Below are 22,255 nucleotides of genomic sequence, written 5' to 3' on the forward strand. Positions count from 1 at the left end.
GTGCCCCCCTTTTTTCTAATTACAAATTTCCTATCTTGGTTACATGGGCATTGAGTTAAAGGGAGTTTCTCTGAATCTGTCCCTAAAATCGGAGCAGCACTCTTGCTTTTAGGAGGAATACAAGTTTAGAGGAGGGATAAAGCATGAGAGAATGAGTAAAGTAAATCCTCGTACTGTGGTTTCCCTGTAGCAGAACTTCTGTGGTGCAGGAATAGTGGAGCAGCTCGTGCCACTCTGCGCAGCATGTTACAGAGCCCTCCCTTGCCATCTCCCTTTTCAGAGCTCCTCTCCAGGACCCGCTTTCTGAATTATAAAGTTATTTTTTCCTTCTGCTGCTTCATTAGCTTATGGTACTGGCGGCCCTGTCAGTGTTGAGTAATGGGAAGAATTGATCACCTCTTTATAATTGAGCCTTTACATCTTTGTTGGCGTGCATTGTGTCTCCCCCTGCACTTGCCTGTTGTCAGGGTGCAGGCCTTAATCTTTCTTCACGTAGATCTTTGTATCCAAAACCATTTTTTGCTCTTTCCATCGCTGTCCTCCAAGTGCCATCAGTTTATCCTGCTTCTGTTGCAAAGATGAAGACTCTCAAGGCTGCCAGCTAGCTACAGAACCAAACCACAGATAATTTTTGTCATTTTGACCAAAAGACATCATCTGCTTGTGGCCAGAGCTGGGTCTGCTATGTGCTTTCATAAAGCTAAGTCTTTCCCGTGCTAGATAAAGCTGTGGACAATGTTATCGTGTGGCCACGTCTTCACACACCATTTTAATCCTATTTGGTTGCACCGTGCTGTGGCGTTGCCATATCCCGACGTAACGCCCTTCCTCTGCAACGCAGCAGTAGCGCGGTGTGGTGGAGGAACAACATGACACTACAACTGTACTGCTGAGTAACGTTGTCATGTCATGGGTGTCACACAATAAACCATCATCATGCTCCCACGATGCAGTGTAATAATACTCCCTTGATATTGCTGTCACTCATCCTGAGTGCTGTCACGTATGGGACAAATAAGAGGATCCGCCAGCTAAAAAAAAAAAAAAAAAAAAAAAAAAATCCTGGATTCGTTAATCACAGATAATCCATAATGAAGAGTCATTAGGTAATCACAATGACATTATATAGCAAATAGTTTCATTTCACTCACATGTCACCATAACATGAAGTTTCTTAAGTCATTTAAGCTATTCTGGAACCTTTCAAGAACCTTTCAAGTAACTCCTAAAAAAAGGGACAGATGAAAAAGATGATAGAGGTATGAGTTCTGCTAAGGATTCAGCTCCCAGCAGGTAGAATTAAGGGCAATGTTACAGGAAGCCCACTTATCTTCCCCTGAGTTTTCTTCTGAAATTTCAGTCTTGATATGATTTAAAAAAAAAAAAAAAAAAGGGCTTTTTTTGAATTTAATACTTCAAAACCAAAGCAGAACGCTGAAAGTGTAATTAAAGTAAGTTACATTCCTATGACCTGTTGCCATCTGCTGCTTGAGAATAAAGATTATGCATTAGGTGTCAAGCAACATTTCCATAACGTTTGTAAGGCATGAATATTGTTGAGAAGGCATCTGCAAGTTGAATCACAAAGAGAGCGGAAAGGCCAGACTTTTAGCTGGTGTAAGTCAGCACAACCCATTTGGGAAAAATCCTGATTTCCTTCAGCTAATTACATGGCATAATACTGTTTTCATCATCCGAGTTGGAAATGCAGGTGATGCTTTCATCATCTGGTCGGAAGGGCAGAGATTTAAGTGGCGGTTTAAGGTTGCTTTTGTTGGGGAGCAATGGTGAAGCCCCTCAGGATGTCTCGACTCAGAAGAAAGCGGAATAGTTTGCACAGATGGAGGAGACACGCAGAGGAGGGGCTGGGAGGGGCTCGCTGAGTCCCGTGACGACGGCAGGAGCTCTGAAGGGAGCCCACCGTAGTTACGGTTTGTTGCATCTGTGCCCTGGCTAGCAAATAGACTCAAGCAGTGCCTTGTTAAAGCAGGGTGCCTACATATATATATATATATATTTTTAAGCAGGTTTTGAAGCCGGTGGATTGAAATCTAACCGTTTGCTAAGGAGAAAGTTTACCTCCTCATCAGCATTCCTTACAAGCCCAAATCTACGTTTAAATCTTGGATGCAAAGTCTAGTCTTGCATTTCAAGAGTGGAAAACCCATCTAAAATCTAGGTATCTGCTTCAGACCGATACTTACAGGTCAGATCCGTTCTCAGGTGCGGTTGCCAGGTTTCTTGTTTGCACATTGGTAGTGGTAATGTACGCATGTGTGTTTATTAAGAGTTTGCTCATAGACCAGATGATTCCAGGAAGCCGAGTTGTCTGGTACAGACCTTTTTTAGCAGCCTCTATTGACTTTGCCGGTGCTACTGAAATGACTTCATCTATCAAGTCAGGCATCAGGCGTGTTGTGTTTGCTGATACCTGCATGGAAGACACATCTTAGAGTGGCATGTTATGGAGCAAGCCTTATCTTTTCATTTGTCTTTTCTGCCTCTCATTTTTTCCCGCCGCACTTATTGCCTAGGCAGTTTTATTAACGCACCACTGCAAATGATAGCAGAGAGAGGTTTCAGTTTAATGAGACATATTTCAGAGGGCCGAGGGAGAAGTGGAATCAGAACTTCTGGTTAGGAGTTGTTTGGCCAAGGGCTGTCTGGCTACTGCGCTTTTTTTTTTTTTTTAAATAATACTTTGAAATTATAGTTCATATCGGACTATTAATTAGCATTCAGTTTGCCATCCTGTATAAAATTACAAGGTGTCAGATTATGTCATGACCTTTACCTTACATGGAAGTAAAAAAAAAAAAAAAAAAAAAAAAAAAAAAAAAAAAAAAAAAGTATATTCCATTTATATGCTCCCTTAGGTAAATTACATTGCTTAATAATACCACTAAGGAACACATCTGAGTCTGGACAGGTTGTAGAGATATTTGCAATCAGAGTATCATTATGACTATAAAAGTAACCTGTCACTTCAGTATGTGATCATTGCAGCAGAACTGATGTGACAAGCCTTGAAAAACCCTTAACTGAAGCCAGGGCGTTACATCCTGATGTCCAAGCTCCAGCTTTGGTCAGGTGAAGCTCTCACTCAGATCTGTGAGAGGGGTACCTGGATAATCAGCGAGTAAGCTTTATTAAAATCTTGAGCATATATCAGAAAATGGTAAGCAAGTCCCATGTAAGTACTGTAAAACATGTGTCATTATATCTGTCCTGTAATTTATTGTGCTGCCTGTATTTGTTTGTTAGTATAATATATAGGCTGAGGTTTTCTACGCCAAAAAAAAAAAAAAAAATAAAATCTCGAAGCTCAACTTATTATTCAGCCTGTGCATTGGTCTACTCTTATTTGTTAGATAAAGGCCCACAGAGAAATTCTCCTGGTACTCTTGGTGCACCAGTGCTGCCAAATATACAGGGCAACTGACATCTTAAAAATCTCCCTTGTAAGCTGTTAAAATTTCTTGGGACCCCTTTTGGTCAGAAGCGCTGAATGACTAAATAGTCCATGAGAACAGAACTGCTTTCCTATTTCTAGAGCCATCATTCATAGATAAAGTGGAGGTCTATGGGACAGAACTTGCATTTCAGAAAACTGTTTTGTCCAGCTTTCTGTCTTGTGAATTAAGAAGAGGCTTGAGTCTTACGTTATTTTAACCCAGAATGTCCACCCAAGATTAAACCGGGTCAGGTATCGATTCTCCTGCTGTTCATTGATGTAGTGTTGTAGGGACCGTCAGCTGCAGAGTCAGGGAGCAACAGCAAAATATCAGTCTCCACATCAGCTCTATGCTTCTCTGTTTTAGTCACTTGAAACCGTGACACATGTCCCCAGTGTTGGTGTCTTCCATGTGCTGTGGAAGTCCAAGTGTCTGTAACCCAAGTACTGACAGCCATCGTGGCAAACCAGTCTCTGCTGCAACTGTTCCCCTTCCCTTTGGCAACCTCCAGTGACTGTATTTTGTCTCCCCTCCTTGGGAAATGCCATCGCTGTGGACTAGGGATATAGAGTGGGAAGGGTGTGAAAGGGGGAGGGAGGTATCTGCATCCTTCCTCCCCACCTCAAGTTTTATGCATGACTGCACCATTGAAAAATAGTCCCTCTTGTAGAAATGTGTGTCACCTGTTCTGGTAGCGTGAGTGTGCAAAGCACCTTCCTGCTTCCCTGTGACAGGGGCTCAGAAGACGTCTAAGCACAAGTAAACGTTTGCTGAAGAAGTCTTCTGAAGCCCCATGGCATCAGGAGGCTGGAATTAGCATCCCACGTGGAAGTGGGTGAAGGCTGAAGTGGACCTGAATTCTCTTTTCCTCTCCCTTGACAGGGCATCCCTTTGGAGCTCCTGCGTGGTCCTACCTCTTCTGGCTCTCACCTGGATGTCTGCAGTCCTGGCAATCACAGATCGGCGGTCAGCGCTCTTCCAAATCCTTTTTGCTGTCTTTGACTCGTTGGAGGGCTTTGTCATCGTTATGGTCCATTGCATCCTACGGCGGGAGGTGAGATGAGTGAACCGTTCTCTTTCATCTAACCAACATACTTCCCAGAAAACATCTGAAAAATATGTAGTCGGGCTGGTAGCTCCTCTAATCCTATGAACTTTTTGCCTTTGTGTGGACAGTGACCACAAAAATGACCGTGACAGTATCGGTCGGAGGGGAGGAGGGATGAATCAATGCTCATCATGCTGAGTGTACTGCAGAGTTATTATTCCAGAAATAATAAATATTTCCAGAATGTTTACACCCCACCTCCAAAAATGGAATATTAAGAAAAACAATTTCTTTGTTTGATTCCAAGAGGGGCAACTTGGGCTGAGATTTGCGGAATGATTGTATGTTGGCATTAGCGTCTAGATATTCAAGCTGGAAAGGAGAGCTAGCAATAATCAAGCAAGGAAATTGAGTAAATTCTTTCCAGCCTCCCTGTGGAGATTTAAAATGGTGAATTATATCAGGGAAGAAAAGGACGAATCTTTTATGTTTCTTTTATTCTTTTCATCCTACTGAGTGGATAGACTATTAACAACAGAGACGGGAAGGTTTGGGTTGTTTTGGGTTTTTTTTAATATTCATTTTATCTTACAGCTCCTTTAAATTAAGTAAAACGGATTAATTTCTTATGTTGGGCCAATGAAACCAATGGAATTACACTACTGGCGTGGCTGAGACTTCTTCAATTAATTGCATTATGAATATGGGCCTGCATTGAACACCCGTTGCAGTCACTGGCATTTTTTTTTCCATTGATTTCAGTGGGTTTTGGATCAGATATATACTACAGCCGATACAGGATCATAATCAGACATCGCAGACCCCAGTATAATGATTTCTGCAATAGCTTCCGTTGTAAATGTACTCCAAGCTGCAAAAGAAAAGACATTTTTCTTCTTGCCTGTATAAATCAAGCAACTAGAAGTGACCGACACAGTGACCCAGGGTACCTTTGAGTTTCTCTGCTAGTGAGATATGTATCATATAAACTATTTGAAATGAATACCTGAATGCCACTGAAGTAGGATCCATCTTTCTTTTGATCTACCAAGGACTTTTTTCTTTATTATTATTTATTTTTTCTGCAGCAGAATTGAATATGGTTTGGTATTCCTCTCTGACTCTGACTTTTGCAAATACATTTGTTCCTGCAGGTCCAGGATGCGGTGAAGTGCCGAGTAGTAGATCGTCAGGAAGAGGGCAATGGAGACTCAGGGGGGTCATTTCAGAACGGCCATGCTCAGCTAATGGTAGGGAAAAAAAAAACAACACCTAGCCTATTATTAAGGGAGCTACGGGTATTTTTAACTCATAACTGATAAACAAAGGTCTTTGTCCAGCGTAGATTTTGCAATCACCATTCTTTTTTCCTTTGAACCTGCGCTTGACGAGCATAGGCTCTTGCACACAAATACGGTTTCTTTGCACTGCAATACGAAGGGGCTCAAACTTGCACACAAAGTTTTGCAGACATCTTGGTGAGATTCTTTCTCTCCCAGAAAATACAAAGCCAAAACAATACCTCCCGGGTCTTCCAGACCTTTTCATCCCCATCATGCCGCCTTGCCCCAGCCGAAGCTAGGAGGCAGTACTTCAATACCGTTTGAACCACAGTCTGTTAGGTCATTATTATAAAGACGCTGTCTCAGAAGGATTTGTTTCTCACAAAAGCGCACTTGTTCATATCGCATCACTGGGAATATAGTTTAAGCACTGTAAACCTTGGTCCCATCGTGTAAATCCTTTTCAAAAAGTCTAGATAAGGCTGTAGGAGAATAAACCACAGGGAATTGTTTTGCATCTGCTTCGGTGTCGTGTTGTAGGGGATATACGAGGCATTTGATTTCTGAGGTTGGGGTAAGGACATCAGGACGATCACAAGATCTGAACAAGTTCCAAAAACCGTCTGGTTAATATGAGACCTATATCACAAACCAACGGTGCTTTTTTTTTTTTTTTTTTTTTTTTTTTTTTTTTTTTTTTTTTTTTCCCCCCAGTCTTGTGCTTGGGTACACGGCCTCCTTTCAAACAGCACAATCTTTAAGTCAAGACATCAAGAGATATATAATCCTACCCCACCTCATAGGTGTTTGTTAAAAGCAGGTGCCTCATTTCTAGTTTAAATCCGTGGTCTTCTCATATTCGGACAGGTTCTTGCTATGCCTCTTTATGTGCAATTAGAAAGCCCCTTGCGTGCCTGGTACTTTCGCTCCTTCAATAATAGACACCATAATCATATCCAGCCTGAATCTTCCCTTCAATAAGTTAGCGCACTGAGCTTTTTTATTCTCCCTCCGTAAGACATTTGCTTTCAAATTATTTATATAACCCGTTTCCACATGCCCTTCAGACTCTCGCCATCCTTTAAAAATGTGGATGCTATATTTGTTATTCTATTGTCACCCATCCCAAGCGCTATATTCTGAAGTTTCAGATTTTTGTATCTGAATAACTGTCTGTTTTCATTCATTATTGACGACCTTGAAAATTCTGTGTCAGCTACAAGGGTTGTGTTTTGTTGTTTTTGGGTTTTTTTTTTTGCAATGAGATTACATTTTCTTCTGCACTGTTGATGGATGTGTTGAGAAGTAGAGAACTTACAATCAGTTTCTTCACATTCAGGCACAAAAAGCTCCAGAATCTAAACATGAATGATGACTCCTCACTGATATTTTTAGAGAGGTACAATGTTATTTTATAGTGACCGAGTTGTAAAATAACCAAAGAAATCAAAAGCTTTGCAGGATGGGTTTGGGTTTTTTTTTTGTTGGTTTTTTTTTTTTTCTGTTACCTTTTCCAGTAATCTCCAAATCTGCCCAGTGAGTGAAAAGAAGCTTAGCTGAGTAGAACTGCTTTCAACAAAATCTTGTTGACTGTTATTAAATATAAACTTATCTTTTATTTATTTATAAGTAGAACTAGTACAGGCTGTTTGGTTACATTTTTCTGGAATTCCTATCAGGAAAAAGAGATTATATTTTTCTGTGTCATCCCACTTGCCCATTTAAACATTAGTTCAGTCTTATTTCTTCTCTACCCTTTTCAAAATTATTTTATATTTAAATAATTTACTAAGAAATTAGCATCAAGAATGCTTAGATAATTCCTCAACCAGCTCTTCAAAAACTCTTGGATCTTAACCTGCTGATATTAAAGTGTTTATCTGAGGGGATGGAGATTTTTTTTTTTTTACATTTTTCTTTGTTTTAAATTGGAATGCATTTAATCACATTACTACAATTACATTAAGTGTCTTCTTTCTGAAAGGATGCTAGAAATAATCAGTGAACTCTTCTACCTTTTGCTAGTGTGCTGCCTTTCCATTAGTCCATGAAAACTCATGGCCCACTGTGACTCAGTGTATCCAGTTCTTTGAAATGTTATCTGCTAGAGGCTTTAGAAAAAAAGAAGGATTAACTCATACTGGGATAAGAAAGGAGTTTCATTTGGCTGTACAGACCACTTGAAAAAGTTACTCAGCCTTTGTGCCTGCAGGGACCATTGATTTTATATGCTAAGTGTTTCAGAAGCAGAGATTTGTTTCCACTTCATGTGGCTTGGGGATAAATGACAAGAAGGCCCAGTGGGTATGGAGTGTTCTCAGGGGCATCCCCAGATCTTTTCAATGAGCGAAGGGGAATCCACTTCGCCTAAGTGTGGGGTGATATATCCAAGGCAGATTGGGCCAGGAACTTCTCCCCTGATTTTTAGTAATGTGCATAAACATGTTCCAGGGTGGTATTTTAATCTGGCAGCCCAGGAATTAATTTATGGATGAGAGGATGAACCCAGACGGAAAAAAAAAAAAAAAAAAAAAAAAGTTCCAGCTTTACCACTGCCTGAGGTTCAAGAAGCCACAGGTGGAAAGAAGTGGTCTGTTTGCCATGTGTCAACGCCCAAGCAAAACATCTCTCATCCACTCTTCTCACGATGCTTGTGTCGGCCTCACTAATTAAAGCGGGTTTTAGCATTTTCCAAACGGCTTGCTTTCCCCCACCACCCCCTTTTGACCGTGTCCTCCGTTTTCTATGTCTTTCAGACCGATTTCGAGAAGGACGTGGATATGGCTTGTAGATCAGGTGAGCACATCACAGGTGAGAATCAACAAGTGACCTGGTTTGGGGATTGAACTAGGCCATTTATTTTCCTTTCTGTTTTATTTGTGTGTCTTAGTTGCTTGCATGTAACTCGTGTGGGCTGCCCTTACTCTCAACCCTGACCAAAAGAAAGCAACACCCCTAAATTCCTCCTATTCTCCGCTTATCCTAATTCCCCTTAGCTCTCTCAGGCTTTTAATTAAGCCTTGACTCCGAGGTATTTTTTCTTACCCCTGTAACATGATAGCAGAGTATAAAGGAAAAAGAGATTGGATCCGTCTCTTCCTGCTGTGATCCTTCTGCACCTTTCTGCTGCGTGTTCAATCACACACATTGACTCTGAGCCTGAAGGTCTGCATGATTGACAGTGCCTTTCTCCAATAACTCTCTTTTCTCTCATTCCCCTGGGGGTGTTTGTGCTGTCTGGATTCTCCTTTGCTACCTGTTCATCTCTGCAGGTTTTGTCCTCTCCTGATCCTGGCATGTACGACCACTTGGCTGTTGTTTTTTTGGTGGTTTTTTTTCTTGCCCTTTTTAGAAATTTAGGCTTTTGTTTGCCCTCCCAGACTTCTCCCCTCTCCCAAGGAAGAGAATACCAGCTTGCTTGGCACTTGCATATAATTCATATCTTCCAAACCAGGATCTTCCCTAGCCAAGGACAGTACATACTGTGTGTTCAGATACCATCATGGGAAAGCTTCTCTCTCTTTTTATTACTCTTTCTTTCTGTCTCTTTATTAATATTTATTCCTTTCATTCCTTGTGTCTCTTTATTACTCTTTCCTTCTTCCTTCCTCTCTTTCTGTTTCTCTCCTCTCTCTGCCCACATCTACCTGTCCCTTTCGTTTATCATTTTCTTTATCTAATCTATCATTTATTTATCTGCTTCTAATGTATTTATCTATAATTCATCTCTTTCTGTCTTGCAATCACTTATTTATCTCTGTCCTCAGCTGTCTGTCTTGCTGTACCTGTTATTTATGTATTTCTATCTCCGTCAACATTTATCTCTGTCACTGTGTTTCTGTGTATTGTCTATCACTGTCACTAGCATTTATCTATCTAATATCTATCTATATCTTATTTATCTTTTTCTGTCCTTCTCGCTGCTTCACTCCCTCTCCCTATGCTTATCCTAGTCACAGTATATTTATCTCACTTATCCCTGTGATATCTTATTTCATGGTCTCTTTCTGTCCATTTATCTCTTTTCAGGGTCTGTCCATTTATTTTTTTTTCTGCTTCTCCGTCTCACACTTTCTAATCTAATTTCTAGCTGTCTCCCTCTTCTCATTTGTCTTCCTCCTTCCTTTCTGACATGAAAGATCTTGGTTCCAAAAAATCACGTGCAAAAAAACCCCATGCATCTGAGACCAGGTCTGAATTGAACACATGCTCAACTAACATGCGTCCAGGCTGGGTGTTGGCACACACAGCCACCTACATAGCCAGCAGCCCATCTTGTGCTGGAAACCAAGGCAGGCCTTGGACTCCTGGAATAAAGGAGACTTTCTGGATCTGCTACCAAGTTTCTTGCTCCCAACTCAAGTTTCCCAGAGGAAAGGAAGGAGATGATTTCCTTCACATGGCTTCAGGGCAGAAGACCCTGGATCAGCAGCTTGCTAACGGCCTAGGCTTCCCTTCCTTTGCCAGCATTCAGCTATACAGTTTGTTTGTTGATGGCTGCCTGAAGAGATATTCCTCCTGTGATAAAGTGCTGTTTGTCTGTGCCAAGCTAAGTAGTTAATTGTGGTCCCCTTTTCAGACACCTTTCTATATGGTCCATCATCCTATGCATTCTGCTTATCGAATAATGAAAAGCAGAAATCTGTCCATTGGTTTCTGGCCATCATTTCTCCTGGAGGCAGCAGCTCTTGTGTTATGATGGGTTGGAGAGATGACAGATACTGCTCGTAACCTCCTCACTCCGATTCACTGGTAGGACTGGGGTCCGTGGCTCAGTGATGAAAACTCACACTTCTCCGTGCTTAGAGATTGCCAAGTGCAAACCTCTCCAAACCTGCTTTCCACGGCTGACATGAGCATGGAGAAGAGCCTGAATCAATATACCTTACTGACACTCCCAAGTGAAGGGTCTGAGTTCAGCAGTGTCTTCCCACAATGAATGTGCTGTACTGCCGAGTTATCAAAGCAAGTCCTCTAGTAATGTCAAGATGACCACAGCTGACATAGTTACACTCCATGTACTTAGCTTCAAATGCTTTTTAAAAGTCGCTTTATTCTACTTGATAACCTTGTCATCCTGCTTTGTCTGCTCTGTAGTCTCTGAGGGAAGCTTTGCTCTTCCAGCTCCCATCACTCCCAGTATGAGTTGGTAGGAAAAACAAGTGTGTCATCAGTCCCATGAGATGCTTACGTCGTATCCTGCCTCCATCCCAGGTGGAGCAGCTGAATAATATCAGATTACCCCAAAAATCCTTGTCTCTGGTCCATTGAGGAAAAAAAAAATAGGTGAAAAACTTTTTTTTTTTTCCTTATGAGATGGGTGAAAGGGGAACATTCATTTATTTCTCCTTTCCTGTGCTCAAATACTGGGTAAGTAGCCTTCAGTCCCACCCCACTTTGCCCCTGCTCCCCTGTCCATGATTTCCGTCCCCTGGAGACATTAACGCTGATGTCGTTACCTTCTTAAGGTCTTAGCTGCACCCTGAAATCAACTGAGCGATGGATTCTTATGCACAGAAAATGAACAGCTGTTTTGTTGTGGACAGTGTTGTGTGAGAATGAGTGTCTGCGTGTCCTTTATTTACCTCCTAATTGTCATGTTCACCTTGTCAGTTTAAGGTTTTCCTCTCCTATTAAGGAATATTCATGGCACTCCTTCCTTTCCTCAAGGGAAATTGAAACCCACTAAATAATTAGCTCTCACAAAGGCTTGCCATGATTACTAGAACAGCAGCTTCTTGGGAGAACAGTTTGAAATTTATAACAAAATGTTGTCTATCTTAAAACGCCAAATAATTGACGCTGAAACTGTTCGGTGGAAAAGAGCAACCTGAAGCAGTTCAGTGAATTTAAAATTTTAAAAAAATAAAATTTATATTTGAAATAATTTATATCTGAAATAATTTGTAATGCTGCATTTCATCTATTTTCTGAATCAAAATAATTTTTAACGCGAAAGCAACTTTTTATTTTAGACAATTCTACTCCTCCATAGGCTAGTAATATATATTTCATATATATACACACATAGTACATGTGCTAAATATATATTCACACATGTATTTGCTTTTCAAGATATTGTTATCAATATAACAATATGTGTTAACCTAGTTGGGTGTTTTGGCCATGACTATGTTGGAAAATTTGCATTACAGAGAACTCTCTCCAAACAAGAAAGATTTTTTTCCTCCCTAGGTTTAGCTTTGCTTTTAGCATCCTCGATTTTTTTAAAAACAAACAAACAAAAACCAACAAAACACTGTTCTGCCACCACAGCCTCTTGCTGAGAGGTCCAAGGGAGCGTGCCAGCACGGTGTCACTGTGGTATTGAAGTGTTAACCAAAACCTAGGTGAGGCGCTAAGGATACTTATCTGTCTCCCTAGTGCTGAATAAAGACATCACTGCCTGCAGGACCTCAACCATCACAGGAACGCTGAAGCGTCCATCACTGCCAGATGAAGAGAAATTGAAACTTAATCACCAGAAGGGGTCATCAAACTTTAACAGTCTTCCAGCCAATGTCTCCAAGATGCATCTTCAGGGCTCACCACACTACCTGGGGGCCATCAACCTGAATGAATTCAGCAATCACACTCTCACTCTGAAGAAAGACAAGAACCAGCCACCTAAGTCCATCTACATCTGTGATGGGGACATCTTCAAGAAGTTGGACTCAGAACTCTCCCGGGCACAAGAGCAAACGCTGGACACCAGCTACGTCATTCTGCCTACCAACACGTCTACCTTACGGGCCAAACCGCCCAAGGACGAGAGCAAATACAGCATCAATATTGACCAGATGCCCCAGACACGGCTCATCCACCTCAGTATGGCTACTGACCCAGGCTTTGTTGTCAAGAGTCCTCCACGGGAGCCTGTAGCCATGCCATGCAGTGAGGTTCAAGGTTCCCCCATGGTCCAACAACAGCAGCAGCTGGCTCCACAAAACATCTCCAACGAATCACAGATTCCCAACAGCCTGTGTGACACAGGTGACTCAGGGAACTCGGGTGTGGTGTCCAAGAGCGAGACCGTCTCCACCCTCTCCATGAGCTCCTTGGAGGTGAGCATGTGAATTCCTGTATTGTTCTGACCTCAAAGCTGGCCACAGCAGGTGTTTCAAGAGTATTATATTATCAAGAGAGATCACTGGCATGTGATATCATTTTGTAACGTAATGTTCAACATCTCCCACATCTTTCACAGTTATATTCCATTGCTGAATGAACTTTTGCCTGTAGTCTTTAGCCCTACAGGCAATGCAAAGTCCAATAAAAATGTTAGTGTGACAAAGAAAGTTCATTTTGATGCAAAGCACACGGCTTGCGTTACCTTTTCTTCTTCTATCCTCTGCCTCTGTTTCCCATTTCAGTGACTTCAGTCATGATACAGATGAGAAAACCCTAATCATCACAGGTGTAAAATGTCCCCAAGGCAGGCCCCACAATGCTCTGAGCATCAGAGGGATGTCAGAGGTTGTGCAGCCCTCTCCTTCTGACTGGTGTAAATTCATTATATATATTAGCAGTTCTCCTTAGACCTTACGCTGAGGTCTGTCCTAGGGCATCTGGTCCTTTTCTTGACTATTGTCAGAGAGTAGGTCTGGCCGTTGCTGTCCAAACTTCAGTCTCAGCTGACTGGTGCTCAAAAGCCCCAGCAGATCAGCTGGCTGATCTACTCCTCCTTCTCTGCTTCTCATTCTGTGAATGACCTGCAAGCTCATAGCGAGGACAAGAGCCTGAATTAGTCAAACTCCCGTGCTCAGCCTACGCTCAGCCCGCCTCAAGGTTCAGTGTTTTTTGGTAGAGATCCCTCTGAATGGCTGGCATTTTCCATCACAGAGAGCCAGAAAAACACGTTAGAGATGTAGGAAGAAGAAAAAGAAGGACTTTAGGAAAAAAAAAAGTTACAGAAAGAGTGGTCAGAGAGTGGAATAGGCTGCCCAGGGAGGGGGGAGTCCCCATCCCTGGGTGTGTTTAAGGGTTGTTTGGATGAGCTGTGGGGGGATGTGGGGTAGGAGAGAACTTTGTAGAGTTGGGCTGAGGGTTGGACTCGATGATCCTGAGGGTCTTTTCCAACCTGAATGATTCTGTGACCTTTCCTATAGTATCTACTGTGTGGTTGAGTTTGTGCTCACTCACCAGCATGAACCCCATACTAACCTTCACCCATCTCTTTTTCTTTTGAATATCCAGAGGCGGAAATCCCGGTACGCAGAGCTAGATTTTGAGGTGAGTACATCCCTTTCTGAATGTGCTTTTCTAAGGATAGGATGAGAAAAAGAAATTTTGCTTTCCTTCTGGCACCCTTGCAGGAGTGCTGCCTTGGCCAAAGAGCTTCTTCAAGGGTTTAAAAACAATGGGTTCAAAGAGTTGTGCTGGACGTAAGGCTTACCCTGTGCAGCTGAACAAATGGGTGATTTATGTAGGTACCCGCTTAATTTTTGGAGCAGTAGCTTCTGTGCAAACATTTGTAAATCAAGATCCTACACCAGCTTACCCAAGGCCTCTAACTTCTCCTCTGTGAGCAGAACGCTTACAAAAAGCTGATGGAGCAGTAGGTGACTGCACCACGTTCCTGTTTGGGAAGCACATCTAGGTTGGTGGCCTAAAATGCCTTGACTTTTGTGCATAAGACCTGTTGCTTATCAGAAAGGAAGATAATATGTCCCCACTGACACAACCCATCGTCAACCCTGGCCTTCCACACCTATTAATGAGCCTCACAGAATCAGCCTGGGTGGAAAAAGTCTACACAGAACGTAGGGAAGTGTCTGTCATCACACCTGAGGCACAGGGTGGAATGCTTTGAAAGACCCAGTAGTCCAGAGAGTCTGTGGGGCTACTGAGAGCTAGTGCAGCTATTTTGAGTCCGATCATGGCATCCTTTTCAGCAGAGCTATCCTTACCCTGCAAAGCTACTAGCTTATTCCAAAACAAGCCACTTTAAGGGCCCACGAGGAGTTGCCTTAACACTAGAATCACTTCAGAGCTCCAGGTTGTGAGCTTGGTTTGAAATTGAGGCACAATGGGTTTATCTAGAGCTGATACTTCAAGTTGGTCGCAAAGTATTTGAGCCATGTTCAACATACTCTTGCATGCTAAGGGAAGTCCTTATAGAAATTGGTCCCATCTCTCCTTCTGAAAAAAAAAAAAAAAAAAAAAAAAAAAAAGGCAAATTGTAGAATAGTTTCTGATGGAAGTTCTTTTACCCAAATTCTCCATGCTTGGGTAAGCTCATTTGCAAAGGAGACACGCTGAAACCAGTGTGGGCATGGGGTCAGGTGTCAGTTAAACAAAGTCAGCAAAGCTCCCTAGGTCTAGCTAGTGGAACACTGCCAGTCAAACACAAATTCTACAGCATAAACAGTCGGTAGTTGCAGGTTTGGGGTAATCATAAGGTCAAAAATTAGTCTTTTCCACTTTCTCCCACCATCTCATCCTGAAAATAAAGGCAATGCTACACTGGGTCCTCAGTGAGCTTTAAACATAGTTTAGGCATGCTAGATTGCACATGCAGGAAGACAGAGCTAGGTTTTAATAATGTATGTAACTTGGGGGGGGGAAGACATGTTCTTTCTGCACAGCTGAACAGGGTTTGCTGACCTGTGGCCCTTGTGTTTGCTTCAGAAAATCATGCACACAAGAAAACGTCACCAAGACATGTTCCAAGACCTGAACAGAAAACTCCAGCACGCAGAGAAGGAGAAAGAGTCTTCAACAACGGACAGCAAGGTTAGTCAAACACTTCCAGAACCATCATCTCTTAGAGCCCTCTAGTGCCAGCAGGAGCACAGGAAAGTTTAGGAGCTCTCACTGAATACTTTACCTTGGTTTTCCATCTACACATTTTACATCAAGCACATGCTCATCACCGAGGACATGGAGAGTCACATAGGTACCACTAGCTTACCTACAGAGTGGTCAGCATTCCAGAAGGAGAATGTCTGTCCTGACGTCTGTTCATGGCAAATAGCCTCTGTTGTCTTCTTCACGTTTGTTCCCCATGTATTTATATGGTCATCTCTTGAGTGCCCCATTGTTTTTTGCCAGTTACCAGGCAGCATAAAGGACACGGCCAGCATAAAGATGAACCAATAATCATATTGTATTTGATAAAAAAGGGTCAACACATGGGTGAGTGCTGGGGGTACAGACAAGTCAGTCAGGTTATACAGAATCGACATCAATCCCACTGACCCCAACAATGATACCTCATGACCAACAATGGGTGGGATAAATGGTGAAAAGCAGTCTCCCATAGAAGGGACGGGAGACAACCAGGTCAACCAGCCAAACACATCAGACCAAGGAAGCCACACACTGAATCCCTACACAGCCCACGTTTACAAAAGCCAGACCTGAGTGGAGCCCAGTCCCAGGGAGGCGGGAGGTCCTTCCCCAACAGGGAACTCTGCACAGGGCACCCACCTCACACACAGACACTGCCCTGCCTGCACGGGGTCCCAGCTGTTATCCCTCAGTGGACACCTGACCTGGGGTTACTCACAGCAGAGCCCTGGGGCTCAGTGACCCAATGGCTCTGTCTGCAAGGCCGCCCCACCCTGGAGGGAAGCCTAAAGGGAAACTCACCCCCCTTTGGGAAGGGCTGTGGGAATCACCCACATGTCAACCTTAATGTGGGGCTGGGGGTTGAAACTCCAGCATTTCACCCATACATCCACTCACAGCTAGGAACTGGAAACTAGAACAGCCGTGGGGATATCTGGGTGGAAAGGGAAGAGGGCAGAAGGTGAGGTCAGCATCTGCCTCACCTTGAGGGGATGAATTGGCAGCCAAGGTGGCAGATGATGGGCATAGCTATTTAGGAAAGGTACAGCGATGGGATTTAAGCTGTGATGGTGGCAGCACTTCTTGGGGGCTGCATGCTCATTCAGTGTAGCACAAGGGTACAGCTGATGACCATATCCATGACTTTCCTTGACAGGAGAAAACTTCCAGGGCAAGAAGAGACTTTGAGGAAGACAGTTTGAGGGAAAGACCTGGCAGCATATTTTCAGAAGGGCAGAGATTTGGTACTAGAAACAGATATCGGGAGCCTGTGTATGGCTATGTAAGCAATGGGGATAACACAAATAAAGAAGGGCAGGCTGATGGCACCTCCTCCGTGTCTCAGCCCACTGGTCACACTGGGCAAGAGCCGGAAAGTTTCAGGGAAGTATATCTGCTTCAGCAGAAGGGAAATACAAGTGGCAGAGCCAGGTTGGCAGTAAGCAATGAAATTCGGGTTATGCTTGCACTGAGAAGAGGGGCAAGGTGAGCCATTTGTAACACTCTCTGTCATCCGCAAGCAAAGTCAGAAGCAGAATGCAGAGTCACCTGCAGCATGGCCCAGGTGGCACTAGTGGGGCTTATTTTGATGGGACTTCCTTAGAGGTAAGACCGGAACTCAGAGGGTGATACAACAAGAGGTTTAGTTCGGTTCTTTGTGGAAGCAGAGAACTACAGAGGCTTTGCATACAGATCTCAGAGCATCGCTGTGTTGAGCTCTGGAGATGTGGTCCCAGCAAATCCGACTTCTATTGTGCGTGTCGAGGTGTCCTTTTGGGCTGTCCAGTGTTTCAGAAAGAGAGGGATAGTGAATCTAGCAGGCAGGTTCAGATCAAAGAAGCCTGTGTTGACCCAGAATCCAAACGCATTTCATTGAATGTCATCTCTCTGTTGTTTTTAGTTGTTGGGTGGGTTTTTTTGTTTGTTTGTTTTTGGGTTTTGTTTTGTTTTTTTTTTTCCTATTATTTAGGTATGACACGGCTGTAAATACAAAAATGCTTAAATACCATGTAAAAGCCAATCTGTGGTGTGTGGCAGGAGGGTTTTATAGATTGAGATGTTTTGAGCATTTCAGAGGTGCATCTCTGTAGAATTAAAGTTGCCAGTGTCAGCATCAAAGAGCTTTGAACTGCTGGAAAGAAGCTGTGAAGGTGGCCTTTGCATATTGACGGAATCTTTTTCAAGTTGTGATTTTCCCTCGGATGTGACCCAACAGGGGGACCTTGCAAAGATCAGTATTGGCAAGTCAGTAGTGGGTATTGGTTTAAAAACATCCAAAGAAAGATAAATAGCTTTCTTCTCCCCTTTTTCTACAATTTGCTGCTGAGGACCCCACCAGAAATCACGCCTCATCTTCAGCTTGCCCTGAGCAGGCAAACTGCAGATACCCGGAAATAAAAGTAACAACAAAAGAAATTTTTCACTTTTATGTATGTTTAGGTTTTAAATCGATGGAGTATTTCTTCTGGTGGAAGCGATAAATCTAATGTTAGCGTAAGTCTGGCTTTCATTTTGCATGGAAGAGCATTGTAGACCTGTCCCAAACCCTTCCATGATGTATGAATCCGAACACATTCCTTCACCAGTAGGAATCCCCTTGCCTTGTGGGCATGAACAAGGACTTGAGGATCCTGGAATACCCTTGAACCCTTTCACACCTAGCATCGTAGAGCAGAAGGGATATTTATTGGGTGTAGTCCGTCTGCCTGCACACCCGTATCTTTGAGTTCCCTCTTAAATAAGCAACCCCAAAATCAAGCTACCAAAGTCTCTCTCCAGCCCTGACGGTTTCCCAGCCTCTCCTGACAGCATGTCCCGTTGTCCTTAGCCCCTTCCAAGTTATGATGCTTTTCCTAATCTTCTTGCACTTCTTCTCCCTTCCTTCAGAGGACACTTGAACTAAATGTCTGCATAGGACAGACTTCCTTGGGGAATTCCTAGGAATGGTGCTCGCCCTTTTTGGGGATTGGGTTGGGTTTTGGTTTTGATGTAAATGCTAATACTTGGTGAAGGGCCTGGAGCACAAGTCCTGCGAGGAGCAGCTGAGGGAACTGGGGGGGTTCAGTCTGGAGAATAGGAGGCTGAGGGGAGACCTCCTGGCCCTCGGCAACTCCCTGCCAGGAGGGGGCAGAGAGGGGGGATGAGTCTCTGGAGCCAAGGCCCCAGCGCCAGGCCCCGAGGGAATGGCCTCAAGCTGCCCAGGGCAGGGTCAGGCTGGCTCTGAGGAAGGATTTCTGTGCAGAAGGGGCTGTTGGCCGTTGGAATGGGCTGCCCAGGGCAGGGGGGGGAGTCCCCGGGATCCCTGGAGAGGTTGAAGAGTCGGGCTGAGCCAGCGCTGAGGGATCTGGGGAAGTTGGGAACGGTCAGTGCCGGTTAACGGTTGGACTGGATGATCTTCAAGGTCCTTTTCCAACCGAGATGATTCTGTGATTCTCTGAAAATACTTGCTGTACTTAGTGTGCCAGCCAAAATGGATTACCCTGTCACACTAAATACATAGTTCCTCTCCGAACTACTACATGGTCAGATTTGAAGGAAGCACCAACAGAACAATGGGAAGAAGCAGCAGATCATCTGTCTTTTTAGGAACAAGAGTTGAAGATTCAACTTTCCCATGTGTTTACTATCAAGAATTTCTTGAGCGTCAGTGGTAAAACATGACTCTTAAGGGGTCTTCAGCAAAGACCTCAAGGTCTGTACCAGCATATGTATTCCTACTCTCTGAGTATCCTGACACATTTAAACTTTGGATAGGAATTACTGCAGTGTACGCTTGAAAGATAAAGAAGACTGCCCTTTGCCCGCTGTCCTGGAGTAGTTACTGGCAGAGCTGGAAACATAATCAGGGACTCCTGCGTGTTTGAACTGTTCATCTTTCCTCCTTGACAAGGTCCATTTCTGAACGGCATTGCTGATGTGAGAACGACCCCAATCCCTTTCAAAGGCAGCCTTGACAAATGTCTCTGGGCTTGTTTCTTATCCCACAGACGTGGAGACAGGTTTGGGGATGAATTCTGCTTTCCCCTCACCCAGTGGCCAAGGAGTCTTTCCTTGGGACTTCTTTCCTCCCTTGCCCTGGAGGACACAGGGTGGAAGCATCCATGGGATGTAAGGCAGTGTGTGACACTGCTGCTAGCTATTGCACATCAATCGTCAGGTCTGAACAGCTACAGCAGAGATCTGGAGCCTAATCCACACCCTGCTGAGATTAGGGTGTCCTTGCTGCCATCAGCTGACCTGCCATCAGTTTACAAACGAGCAAAGTTGCCAGGATGGTATGTCAGAAGGAGGCAATTAGGAGAACCAGAATGCTGCCTGAAATGCCAACCAAGTCTGAATCCTGACCATATTCTGTGCGTTCTCAGGAGCCACTGTAGAGCTGTTTGCTGCAGTTACTTTGCTACAAACCAAAGCACACCGCTCATGCTAAACTAACTTGAGCCTCAGAGCAAAGTAATGCAGAATTGTCTTTCCTTGGGCAACAAACCTGGGTTTATCTATGGGTATTTTTTTAGTTTATTACATGAAATCTGTTCCTTCTATGTGACATGGACTTTCTCATATAGGTACCTCAACTCTAAAATGCCCCCATTGGGAGCACACTCAGATATTCCTGATTAAAATCACCTTGTTCAGCAGGATCCAAAGCAAACAGGACTACACATCCACCTGCATCCAAGCCTAGGCCACCTCCCCGCTGCAGCAGAATAAAGGGCTCTCACTCATCTGTGGCTTTATGAACTAATCAGGGTTGGAGACACTATTATCCAAAGCTAATTTTTCAGTGCTAAGGAATTAAGATATTATCAGACTGACATACAGAAAGATCTGATGACTGCAAGTTGAAAAGTCAGATTCTTAACGCACTGATAGATCTCTGTGTGACCTTACCGTGAGCTATGGCAAATTGTCTCTCCTGCAGTCTTCAAGTTCAGATGAGTCCAGGAAGATGGAGATGATTTTTGAAAAAATCAGCCCTTACTCAAAAGGAAATTATAGGGTTGTAGGCAAGTTTTCTTTGCTCTTCTTACACTGGAATTTGGGACAGATCATCTCTATCGACCTGAAGGGACTTTGAAACTAGAGAGTATCTCAGGAATAGCTGGGTTTACTTCGCTTATTCTCCTCCCAAATGACTTGCAGCCAGCCTGTGTGTGGAGGTCACACACTGTTGCCTTTGTATTTTATCCCAGACCAAACTGGAAGCTGGTGTAGACCCTGAGCAGCAAACTGAATGAGCTGTATTTGTTGAATATTTATCTCCTAGGTAGCTTATTTGCAGCCAGGGAACATGAAAGGAACCAAAGGCTTGGAGACAACCACAGCAGGGTTTAGATCAGAAAACCCAGCCATCCACACCAAGGGATCCACCAAGCCTTCATTTTTAAGGTTAGAGTAAGTAGTGAGTAGCTTCCACCAGCATTGTAGATATCTCTTCGTAGCAGCTTTAAGGCACATTTTGCTGGCCAAATGGATGCATATTGAAACATGAGATTGGAACTGACTCAGTTGAGTTCTTCCTTCCTAATCACTCCCATCACTTCGAGTTGTTTTTTTACCTACCCAATTACTAACAAAAAAAAAAAAAAAAAAAACCAACAAAAAAACACCAAACCCCAAACAACAAACCAATGCACCATTGTTGGAAACCTCACAGCAATTTTCTCTCTCCATTTAAAAGTCTGCCCTTTGCCCAGTAGACCGTAGGCTCCAACATGCAATTTTTTTTCCCCCTGCTTCCTCCTAAATACACACACTTCTCAAGGTCTAAATTCTTGCAGCTGAGAGGTCTTCACATTAAAGGAGAGCAGTGGCTATTTTCGAGCTACTTTGTACCACACTGGAAAATTTTTTTCTGTGAGGGTCTGTATTGTCAGTGTAAAGCATCTCCAACACTGCTCCTCCCTGTGAGTTAATTGCTGAAGAAATTCCAGTGCTTGGGCTGGATATCAGGAGGGGTTCACATGCTCTGCAACAGCATGGTACGAAAGTGGAGGCTTTGCAGCCTTTAAAGGAAGTGAAGGCTTTGTTTCTTCTAGGCTTAGCTTCAGCTTTGAAAGCCATGGAAGTGACACACCTGCCTTCCCCCTCGGTAGGAGTCCTTTGATCCAGCGCCATTAGAGAAGTTTGAATCATACATATTCCTCTCTTTTTGCCAGCATCTGGCTTTGCATTCATTTTAAACAGCGGCTCTTTACTTGTGCCAAGGTCAGCAAAAGCCGTGCTGAACAGAGCTCTACAAATTTCTCTGATTTGCTCATTCTTGCTTATTAGCTGCTTGCTACACTCAGCCCTCTGCAGCTCGAATGGCTTTTGCTTTGGCTGGAGCCCTGTTCTGAAGCTCACATACAGGATCTGCTCTCAGTCTGTAACTCCGAGCATGGCCAGAGAAGGGCAACGGAGCTGGGGCAGGGTCTGGAGCACAGGTCTGCTGGGGAGCGGCTGGGGGAACTGGGGGGGTTCAGTCTGGAGAAGAGGAGGCTGAGGGGAGACCTCCTGGCCCTCGGCAACTCCCTGCCAGGAGGGGGCAGAGAGGGGGGATGAGTCTCTGGAGCCAAGGCCCCAGCGCCAGGCCCCGAGGGAATGGCCTCAAGCTGCCCAGGGCAGGGTCAGGCTGGCTCTGAGGAAGGATTTCTGTGCAGAAGGGGCTGTTGGGCGTTGGAATGGGCTGCCCAGGG

The 22,255-nt window shown here is 43.8% G+C and overlaps 1 protein-coding gene across 5 annotated transcripts in view; it reads left to right on the forward strand.

Moving 5' to 3' along the window:
• LOC113476542 (adhesion G protein-coupled receptor B1-like) overlaps positions 1-22,255 on the forward strand; it is a 34,707-nt gene that overhangs the window by 6,776 nt on the left and 5,676 nt on the right. For 3 of the 5 annotated variants that reach the window (XM_026842266.1, XM_026842267.1, XM_026842263.1), the window contains 7 exons: positions 4,338-4,509; positions 5,658-5,753; positions 8,543-8,597; positions 12,171-12,850; positions 13,983-14,018; positions 15,417-15,521; positions 18,018-18,071. In XM_026842266.1, the coding sequence (XP_026698067.1) occupies positions 4,338-4,509; positions 5,658-5,753; positions 8,543-8,597; positions 12,171-12,850; positions 13,983-14,018; positions 15,417-15,521; positions 18,018-18,071 (1,198 nt within the window). The remainder of the gene's footprint in view (positions 1-4,337; positions 4,510-5,657; positions 5,754-8,542; positions 8,598-12,170; positions 12,851-13,982; positions 14,019-15,416; positions 15,522-18,017; positions 18,072-22,255) is intronic. The other 2 variants (XM_026842264.1, XM_026842265.1) reach the window with 2 other exon arrangements.

Source organism: Athene cunicularia (genome assembly GCF_003259725.1).
Source record: "Athene cunicularia isolate RWA chromosome 2 unlocalized genomic scaffold, athCun1 chr2_part1, whole genome shotgun sequence".
NCBI lineage: Eukaryota > Metazoa > Chordata > Aves > Strigiformes > Strigidae > Athene > Athene cunicularia.